The sequence below is a fragment of the Dromiciops gliroides genome, chromosome 3 (assembly GCF_019393635.1).
Source record: "Dromiciops gliroides isolate mDroGli1 chromosome 3, mDroGli1.pri, whole genome shotgun sequence".
In the NCBI taxonomy this organism is placed as follows: domain Eukaryota; kingdom Metazoa; phylum Chordata; class Mammalia; order Microbiotheria; family Microbiotheriidae; genus Dromiciops; species Dromiciops gliroides.
Genome location: NC_057863.1, coordinates 243,360,894 through 243,372,164, shown reverse-complemented (window position 1 = coordinate 243,372,164; position 11,271 = coordinate 243,360,894). Strand labels below are relative to the sequence as shown.

The window sequence follows — 11,271 nt, the reverse complement described above, 5'->3', positions numbered from 1 at the left end:
CCTGCCAAAGCAAGAATGTGACAACTCTGAAATGAATGGGAATGCAGGACGCCAGCATTACCTTCACACTGTGGTTTCACGAGATCTAACATCTGACAAAGACAATCTTCAAATGGTAGAGGCTCAATAGCCATATTATCCAGTTTTTGGCATTGTTCCTCATAGAAATATTCCAACTCATACATTGATAATGCTCCATCTCCATCAAGATCCATGCAGCGGAACCAATATTCAATACTGAAATTATAGATATGTTAATGGCAAAAAAAATCTGGCCTTCCCCAAACACTTTATAAAAAGGAAACAAATGAGTAGCCCATAACATTGATCATACTGAATATATCTATTAAATAGATCACAAAACAAACAAACAAAAAATACCTGGTTGGAGTTTTTTTGTCTTCTTCAGATATCAAAAACCAGACAAAATCAGCATAGCTTATTTTTCCTTCTTTCTGTACTTTTCTGCCCCTATAATTCAGTGAAATGATCAAGAAAAATATAATGAAGCATGAGGAAAACAAAACACCTAACACTTCAAATAGCATCAGCTAAAACGGTTAGCCAGTCCCCTTCCAGCTATTCTATATTTTATAAAAATCCAGAAAATACAACCCTAAAACCTGGGTAAATAACACATTATGGCTAATTCCTAATTATCTGCCATACTCTCAAACAGTGGAAAGTGTGTTAAGTATAAAAATTTGAAGGGGAGGAATAACCATCACATTTCTTTTATTTCTCTTCCATGTTATTCAAAGTAAAATGTAATAGATGACTATGCTTGGTTTGAATGCTTGAGTTTCTGACTCATTTTAACTGTCCTGTATACAATTATACCGTGTGTGTGTGTGTGTGTGTGTGTGTGTTTGTGTCCCATATATCCTAAAAGTCTTGTGATTCAACACTACCAACTTAAGCTAGACTACTACTTTTTTATATATGTTGGCTCAATATGCAGTTATGATGTTTGAAGTGGCAAACCACAAGATGAAGCGATGGAGGTGAAGCAGTAAAAATCTAAGTTCAGGATACTTGGTTGACTGGGTTTACTTATTTACTTTTAAAATGTTATCCAAGCTTGTGATTCCACTTGCCAAAGGAGAACTTAAAGAGCCCAGAAAAGGACCATTTTTCTCTAAACTTTTGTCCCTGCTGACCTAACTCTGCCTTTGGTTCCCATTTTCATTTGCCCATGCCCTATATCCACTGATCCTTCTAGCCCCTTTGAAATAATAATGCAAAACATTCAAGCTTTGTTCTATCAACTTTGTATTTTTTTAAACACAAAAACACATAAAGAGTTAAAAAAATACCATATTATTACTAGAAAGAACAAGACAATTTAGCTCTTTCTTGATATTTTACTAAACACTTCTCTCCTCTATCATCTTTTTTTTCCTACCCCACCAACAGAATGCAGATGAAAAACTAATTTGTATACCCAGTTCTAATTCTGTCTTTAAGTTTTGTGTCCTGCCTTCTAGAAATCTTTTTTTTTTTTTTTTGGTGAGGCAGTTGGGGTTAAGTGACTTGCCCAGGGTCACACAGCTAGTAAGTTTCAAGTGTCTGAGGTCACATTTGAACTCAGGTCCTCCTGAATACAAGGCTGGTGCTTTATCTACTGCACCACCTAGCTGCCCCCTTGCCTTCTAGAAATCTTGACCTGGCTGTCCCAAACTGAATTGACCATCTTAGTTTCAAAACTGGGCCCTCGTTCTAATTGCCCTGTTTCTGTTAATGGCATTAACATGTTCCTCCTCAATCACAACTGTAACACCCTTCATTTATTACTCTTCCCTCCCTCCCTTTTCACATCCAATTGTCAATTCTACCTCCACATCATTTTTTTTTATGTCACTTTTATCCATTCACAAAGCTATACTATTCCTTCATCACATCAACCTTCACTTCCAGTGCTTCACTCCAATACATTCTCCATATGGCTGCCAAAACCATCTTTCTAATGCACAGATTGTTGTTGTTGTTGTTGTCCAGGCATTCAGTAATGTCCAATTCTTCATGACCCCATGGACCAGAGCATGTCAATTCTGTCCATGGGGTTTTCTTGGCAAATGATATTGGAGTGACTTGCCATTTCCTTCTCGAGTGGATTAAGGCAAACAGAGGTTAAGTGACTTGCAACGGGGCATAAAGCTAATAAGTATCTGAGGACAAAATTGAACTCAGGTCTTCCTGACTCCAGACGTAGCACTCTATCCATTGTGCCATCTCGCTGCCCCAATGCATGTATTAGACCATATCATCCCCCTACTCAAAAATCTTAGTGATTCCTTATGTCCTGCACCATAAAATGCAAACTCTCCCACATAGTATTTAAGACCTTCTATAATGTTACCACAACCTAACTTTCCAGTTAATTTCACATTTTACTTGCTCACAGATTTGAAATGCTAGTTTGCCCCCAAGTCCTGTCCAAAGGTCATCCCACTGGCTTCCTCTTTGCCTGTTGGAATTACTCTATTCCTTCAAGTGCTAACTTCCTAAAGCTTACCTTAACACAGCTAAAAGCATCCCCTTCCTTTTCAAAATGACTTAGATTAGAACATCTGTCTGGATCTCTATTTTCCCTTATCATGTTCTATCTTATGTAACCACACATTAGATTGGGGGGGGGGGGGGCAATGGGAGTTAAGTGACTTGCCCAGGGTCACACAGCTAGTAAGTGTCAAGTGTCTGAGGTCGGATTTGAACTCAGGTACTCCTGAATCCAGGGCCAGTGCTTTATCCACTGCGCCACCTAGCCGCCCCCAACACATTAGATTTTAAACGTCACACTTATATTGTACAAATTTGTTCAAGGACAGAGGTAGTACAGTTTTTCATTTTTGTATTCTTGGTGCCCCCCCCACAGGTATGTGTATACACACATGTGTGTATACATGGCATATATATGTATATGTGTATCTATGGATATATATGTGTGTATACACATACACACATATATCCATAGATACACATATATGTATATATACACACACGACAGTTAATAATGTCAAACTAAATTTAGATAGAAAACAGATAATTTCTATTTTAAAATATTGACTTTATGCATTTGAAAGATCATCTATAATGGAGATTTCCAGGTAAGATGGTAATTAGACAGCTCATCCACATAAGCCCAGTGAATATTTGAAAAGGATCCTAAATAGACCAAGGATTTAAAAAACAAACGAACAAAAAACTAAAAAGAATCAGAACTAAATGCTTTCATCCAGAATTGAACAAAAAAGATGGCCAGAAGCTGACAGAGGCAAGTAGAGGGATCTTACCATGGAACACAATACAAGTATAGGTAAAATGTGGAAGCCCATGGAAGTGAGGATGGGGGGTGGGGAGTTGTCCTAGGAAAACCAGCTCAAACTCAGGTAAATCAGCTAGAAGTTTGTAGAGGCAGGAGAGGAGGTGCATTAGGGAGGCCAGTATAAACTCCCTCATACAAAAGGGGAAAACCTTGCCGAAGTGGAGGATGCCCTAAAAAATAGAATGAAGCAAACAGAACTCAATGACTCAATGAGACAACAAGAAATATTTGAACAAAGTCAAAGTAATGAAAAAATAAAAGAAAATATAAGGTATCTACTATTAAAAACAACTGGTCAGGAAAACAGGTCAGGAAGAAAGAGTTTAACAATCATTGGACTTCCTGAAAACCATGACCAAATTAAAAAATCTGGATACCTTATTTAAGAAATCAAAATAAAACTTCCCAGATCTATTAAAAGTAGAGGGTAATGTGAAAATAGAAAGAATCTACTTATCCTTTCCTGGAAAAAAAACCCCAAAATGAAAATATCATAGCCAAAATCCAAAACTTCTAAAAATAAAATGCTACAGACAGGGAAAAAAGTTCAATTACCAAGAAACCATGCTCATGCAAGACTTTTCTTCAATTACTATAAAGTAGAAAAAAAATCTTGGAATGAAATTTTCAAAAAGGATTACAACCAAGTATAGCCAACCCTGAAAGACTGAGTATGATCCTATGAGGGGAAAAAATGGATCTTTAATAGAGCAGAAACTTTTAAGCATTTCAGATGAAAAGACCCAAGTTGAGTAGAAACCCTGTCATTAGGTTTCTTGATGAAAAGATTGGAGCTGCAAATGCAGAGCTGAAAAGAAAACTAGAAGTAAATACACTGGAAGAACTTGAAGGGGTTATGTGATTAATGAAATATTTACTAACAGGAAGAGAAGAGACAAATGTCCTTTCAGAATTCCATTATCTTCAAGGGTTACAGAAGGAAAGTTAAGAGAAATATAAGGATAGGGTATGGTTTTAAGAAGAGAATATAATCATGAAGTGGGGAGAGAAAATAGACACTGAACTCTTACCTGACCTATACAAAGGAGTACTGAACATCTCTCTCTATATATATACACATATATACATATATACATACACACACACACACACACACATATACACTCATGCAGAATCTGATGTAGAAATATATTTGGCTCCCTCCCAATTAATGAAGACTAAAAGAAATCTTAGAAACAGCACTTAATTTTATGAAAGGAAATTCAATAATAATAAAACTTTTGGAATGGAGTCAAAGTAGCCCTTCAGGGAAAATATCTATCTCCAAACACTATAAGAAAAATGAAGAATAGATCAACGAAGATAGCAGTCAACTAAAAAACATATAAAACCTCAAACACAAAAATAAAAATTCTGAAAATCAAAGAAGGCATTAATAAAACTAAAAGCAAGAAATCGTTGATAAATAAAGCTAGGAGCTGTTTTTGTTGGTTTAAAAAAAAAACCAACCACCACAACAAACTAGATGCACTAGTGTAGCTAATAGAATTTAAAAAGAGGGAAAAATTAAATTGCCAAGATGAAAAACTGGAAAAAAATTCACAACAAATGAAGAGAAAATAAAGAAAATTATTTAATAGAAATTATTTCACTTCTATAGAGGCCCACAAAACTGATACACAAAATGGATGAATATCTACACATACGAAATACCCAGATAATAAGAAATAATAGAGTAAATTAACTCAACCTCAGAAAAAAGGAGTTGCCTGAGTCCTAAATGAATTCCCCAAAGAAAAAAGCCCAGGAGCAGATGGATTTACAAATGAATACTATCACACATTCAATAAGAATTCGTGAAAAGATTTAGTATCCAAGATACATAAATAAATTTACAGACGTGTGTGTAAACATATAAATATAAATATATATATATATATATGAGTATGCATGTATATACACAACACACAGAAATAGTTCTCAAAAGAAGATTGCAAAGTATTAGCAACCATATGAAAGAATGCTCCAAATCACTAATATTGAGACATACAAATCAAAATGACCCTCACACCTTAAAAATTGGAAAAAATGACAAAAGATGGCAATAATCAGTGTTGGAGGGGTTGTGGGCAAACAGGCACACTGGTGCATTTTTGGTGTATTTGTGAATCCGTATAACCATTTTGGAAAGCAATGTGGAATTATGTAAATAAAGTGACTAAAGTGTCCATACTCTTTTCAATGTTCCTCAAAGACAACAACCCTGAAGAATTTGCAACCAAACAATAGATGGCAACCAAACAAGAGATGAAGATCATTATGACATGCAAAATGGATCATTTTTATTACCTGAAATTAAAAAGGTTTTGCACAAACAAAACCAATGCAACCAAAATTAGAGAGAAAGCAGAAAATGGGGAAATAATTTTTATAGCCAGTGTTTCTGTTAAAGGCCTCATATCTAAAATATATAGAGAACTGAATCAATTTTATAAGAATACAAATCATTCACCAATTGAGAAATGGCCAAAGGATATGAATAGACAGTTTTCAGATAAAGAAATTAAAGCTATCTATAGTCATATAAAAATGTTCTAAATCACTACTGATGAGAGAAATGCAAATTAAAACCACTCTGTGGTACCACCTTACACCTATCAGATTAGATAATATGACAAAAAAGGAAAATGATAAATGGTAGAGAAGAGGTGCGAAAATTGGAACACTAATACATTGCTGGTAGAGTTGTGAACTGATCCAACCATTCTGGAGAGCAATTTGGAACTATGCCCTAAGGGCTATAAAACTGTACATACTCTTTGTCCCAGCAATAACACTACTAGTCTATATCCAAAGAGGTCATAAAAAAAAGCAGAAAAGACCCACATGTACAAAAATATTTATAGCAGCTTTCTTTGTGGTAGCAAAGAACTGGAAATCAAGAGGATGCCCATCAATTGGGGAATGGCTGAACAAGTTGTGGTATATAAATATGATGGAATATTATTGTACTATAAGAAATGATGAGTAGGCAGATTTCAGAAAAACCTGGAAAGACTTACATGAAGTGAGCAGAACCAGGAGAACATTGTACACAGTAACAGCAACACTGGGTGATGATCAGCTGGGAAAGACTGAGCTCTTCTCAGCAATACAAAATGATCCATGGCAATTTCAAAAGACTTTGGGGGGGGTGGGCAATGAGGGTTAAGTGACTTGCCCAGGATCACACAGCTATTAAGTGTCAAGTGTCTGAATCTGGATTTGAACTCAGGTCCTCCTGAATCCAGGCCCGGTGCTTTATTCACTATGCCACCTAGCTGCCCCCTCAAAAGGCTTATGATAGAAAATGCTCTCCACATACAGAAAAAGAACCATGGAGTCTGAATGCAGATCAATGTCTACTGTTTTCACTTTGTTATTTTTTTCTTTCTTGTGGTTCTCCCCTTTTGTTCTGATTTTTCTTTTACAACATGAATAATATGGAAATATATATAACATGACTGTGTGTGTATGTATATATCTATATAACATATATGATTGCTTGCTGTATTGGGGAGATAAGAGGAAAGAAGAAAAATTTGGAACTCAAAATCTTATAAAAATGAATGCTGAAAACAATCTTTACATGTAATTGGAAAATAAAATAAAATACTACTACAAAAAAGACACCCCTGTATCTCCTGATTCTAAGCATTTTCTTTTTTCTTTTCTTTTTTTTTTTGGTGAGGCAACTGGGGTTAAGTGACTTGCCCAGGGTCACACAGCTAATAAGTATTAAGTGTCTGAGGCTGGATTTGAACTCAGGTCCTCCTGACTCAAGGGCCAGTGCTCTATCCACTGCACCACCTAGCTACCCCGATTCTAAGCATTTTCACTGGCTAATCCCCATGCCTGGAATTCTATCCCTCATCATCTTTACTCCCTGATTTCCCTGACTTCCTTTAGGTCCTAGCTAAAATCCCACCTTCCACTGTAAGTTTTTCCCAATCCCAATCATGTCCGCCTGGTTTTATGACTTTCTCCAGCTTTGCTCAGCAGTAAGAGCAAAGTCAGTGGACGGTGGGAAAGGAGGGGAAAATAAGCGTTTTTTCTTTTCCAAATCTTATCTCATGTTATCTTTACAAGAACCATATGAGGTAGGTGCTATCATTATCCCCATTTTACACAGATAAAAAAACTGAGGAAAACAGAGGTTAGGTGACTTGCCCAGGATAACATCACAAGTAACTGTTTGAGGCTGAATTTTAATTCAGTTCTTTCTGACTCCAGGCCCAGTATTCTATCCACTGAATTACCTGCTGCTTCCAGGTGGTAAGTGAATTATCAAATGAAAAAAAGAAATGTAAAGGAAAGAGATCTAGCAGTACCAGATCTCAGAGTAGACTACAAAGCAGTAATCTTCAAAACCATCAAGTATTTTTGAAAAAAATCTAAACACTGATCAACAAAAGAGAAAAAAAAACCAACCCATATGGGGTTGCATCCCACAATTTAAGAAGCTTTGCTCTAATAAATGGAATTTGGATATTAAGAATTATATATGAATGGACCACCTAGTACTTTTTATATGCTTTATGAATCAGTAAATATCTATTATGTACTATATTATTTTATGCATGAATAAATTCTTATTAAGTTTCAGGGACTCTGCCTGGCACTGGAGACACAAAGAAAAAGAATGAAATAATCACTCCTTACAAGGAGCTTATATTTGAATGGGGAAGAAAACAAGTCCACATATAAATATATTTAGAATAAATATAAAAAGAACAAATGCAAATAAATACGAAGTAGTCTGGGCACAGAGCGAAGGGTAGAAGAAGGGTTGAGAGATCAGGACAGGTTTCATGTGAAAAGTAGTACTTGAACTGAGTCTTGAAGGAAAAAAGAGAGTCTGAGATAGAAGTAAAAAGGGAAATGCATTTCTGGTAGCCAGTACAGTGGCATGAATATGGGAACTATGTCAGGTAAAGAGAGACCAATTTGTCTGGACGGCAGAGTTTTGAGAATGGGAATAACATAGCATAATAACATAGAAGGATAGGTTTGGGCCAAATTAAGTTCTTTAATACAAAATAGAAGAGTTTCTACTTTATTCTAGAGGCAGTAAGAAGGCACTGTAGCTTACTAAGTAGGGAAGTGATATAGGCACACCTGTGCTTACAGAAAATCACTCTGGCATCTGTGTGGAGAACTGACAGTAGTGGGTGAAAGACTTAAAGCAGGAGGATTAAATAGGTCATTGCAATAATTTAAGCAAGAATCAATTAGGATGGGGGCAGCTAGGTGGCGCAGTGAATAAAGCACCATCCCTGGATTCAGGAGGACCTGAGTTCAAATCCGGCCTCAGACACTTGATGCTTACTAGCTGTGTGACCCTGGGCAAGTCACTTAACCCTCATTGCCCTACCCCCAAAAAAAGAATCAATGAGGACATGAAGTATGGAGGAAGTTACATGAGTAGAAAGAAGGTGAGAGGTTTTATGGAAAAAGAAATGGCAAGATCTGGTAACTAATTAGGGTAAGAGTGAGGAGTCAAGGATAGAGCTAAAGCTTACAAACCTGAGAGACTGGAAAGGTGAGGTAAATTTGGAAAAGAGGAGAATTTGGGCAGGGAGCAGTACTTGACAGGATAGTACTTATATCGCCCTGGCACCCTGGAGACCTTTCCAGAATTTGGGATGTGGATAAATTTGACAAATGCTAGCTAGTTTACTGGCTGAGGACAGAAGGGCTGTCTCAATTCAAAACAAGTCAATTTCCACTATTGCTCTGGAACTGTGAACTGAAACTGTAATGCTTTTTCTTTTTAAATTTAATAATAATAAACATTTTCATTTAAAGTTTTGTGTTCCAAATTTTATCCCTCCTTCCTTACATCCCCTTTCCCCTCCCTGAGGCAGTATGTAATCATATAGGTTATATATGTACAATTATGTAAAAACCATATTAGTCATTTTGTATAAGAAAACAAATAAAAGAAATTGAAAAAATAGCATGCTTAAGTTTCTTCCATCAATATCAGTTCTTTCTTTGGAGGTGGATAGTATGTTTCATCAATAGTCCTTTGGGATTCTCTTGGATTATTATATTGCTGAGAATAGTTAAGTCATTCACAGTTCTTCATCAAACAATATTACTGTCACTGTTCACAAAGTTCTCCTGGTTCTGCTCACTTCACTATATATCAGTTCATGTAAGTCTTTCCAGGCCTTTCTGAAATCATCCTGCTTGTCATTTCTTATAGCACAATAATATTCCATCACCATCAAATACCACAGTTTGTTCTGTCATTCCCAATTGATGGGCATTCCTTTGATTTCCAATTTTTAGCTACCATAAAAAGAGCTGCTAGAAATATTTTTGTACAAATAGGTCTTTTTCTCTTTTGGGGGATGTCTTTGGGCATAGTTCCAAATTGCTCTCCAGACTGGATGGATCCAAGTAACACTTTTTCTTTCTTTTTCTTTTTTTTTAGGCAATGGGGGTTAAGTGACTTGCCCACGGTCACACAGCTAGTAAGTGTTAAGTGTCAGAGGCCAGATTTGAACTCAGGTACTCCTGAATCCAGGGCTGGTGCTTTAACCACTGCGCCATCTAGCTGCCCCAACACTTTTTCTTAATGGAACTTTCAGTGAAAACTGGGAGAGGGCTCCCAGAGGAATAGTCCACAAACCCCATATGTCCTCCTCCACCCTCAGAGACATAGCAACTTTCTGCACACGACAACTAGAATACATGTTCTATCTATTCTGCTTTGCATCTCGTCAAGCATATGAGGGTGAACAGGGATACTGGGATGGATATTCCTGTGAATTGTAGTGCCTGACTGCAGGACAAGAGAGCAGTGGCATCTTGGCAAAAGGGGAACATCTCTAGGCCTTAGCACAACGGTATAGCAACAGAACCCATAGACACTAGAACACAAAGTAGCATCATAGGTCCCAATGGAAATAGGCAGGAAAATGAACTCAATCAACAGTGTGTAGTGTTATTAGCCCTAATGGAATTGGGTACCAGTAGGTGCCTCAGAGGAAAATAGGCAACAGCTCTGACTACAGCAGCAACAGGTAGGAAAGAGCAAAGCATTTCTACTTTCAGAGGCAGAAGCATTGGTAATGCTGTAGCTCAGAAGCAGCAGAATGCATAGGGATTTGAGTCTCAAAAGAGTAGGCACTCCAAGGGCAGTAGCTTGGGTAGGACTATCAGAGCTCCCTCCTCACCTAGTATAATCTGGAACTGATAAAGCCCCTCTGCATTGCTGTCAGTATATTACCCAAAGCTCAAGAGACAACTCCTCATGGAAAGTTTGATGGACAAAGGGTTAATTATTAGGGAGTGCATTGCTTTATAATGATAGGGGATGGCAGTGGTGAACATCTCTACTAAGCCTTTGCAGAAAAAAGGTAGAATCTTTTAGCAGAGGTCTTTAAAGAGGTTAAAATTTGGTACTCTTTCCAAATGCAGCTCTTATGGATGGAAAATCTAGGAAGATAGGTTGGGGAACAGTACAGGGCAAGTGCTGGTACTGACCATGGTTCTTAGACAGGCTTCATACAAGACATTAATGACCTGTGAACTACTTAACAATAGATGATCATGATTCTGATTGATGACTATTCCAGAAGTATCACCCCCTACTTCATGGCCCTGATATTCCTGGTGCTGCTGCTGTTCATTATTATCACTTTATATCAAGAACCCCATGATGAGTGGCTAAGATTTGGCCTCACTCATCAAATGGACCAAGTCTTTAAGATCCAGGACTTAGTTTTTCTAAAGGGGAGGGGTAAAGCCTGGGATCTCCTGTTTTTGTTCCCTTCCCATATCCTGTCACTCCTTCAAGAGGCTTTTGCAGTGCTTAGTTTTTTTGGCTATCTTTCTTTCTTTTTTTCTCCAGTGCTGACTGTATAGACTTTTCAAAACCTTGAGATCAGGTTTGTCCTGTAGCAGCCCTATGATACTTAAGTGGTAGAAAATCC

The 11,271-nt window shown here is 37.1% G+C and overlaps 1 protein-coding gene across 4 annotated transcripts in view; it reads right to left on the bottom strand.

Annotated features, from left to right (window-relative positions):
• PPP2R3B (protein phosphatase 2 regulatory subunit B''beta) overlaps window positions 1-11,271 on the bottom strand; it is a 115,453-nt gene that overhangs the window by 29,745 nt on the left and 74,437 nt on the right. For all 4 annotated transcript variants that reach the window (XM_043994413.1, XM_043994414.1, XM_043994415.1 and 1 more), the window contains exons 9-10: window positions 382-471; window positions 62-237 (exon numbers count right to left, since the gene is read on the bottom strand). In XM_043994413.1, the coding sequence (XP_043850348.1) occupies window positions 62-237; window positions 382-471 (266 nt within the window). The remainder of the gene's footprint in view (window positions 1-61; window positions 238-381; window positions 472-11,271) is intronic.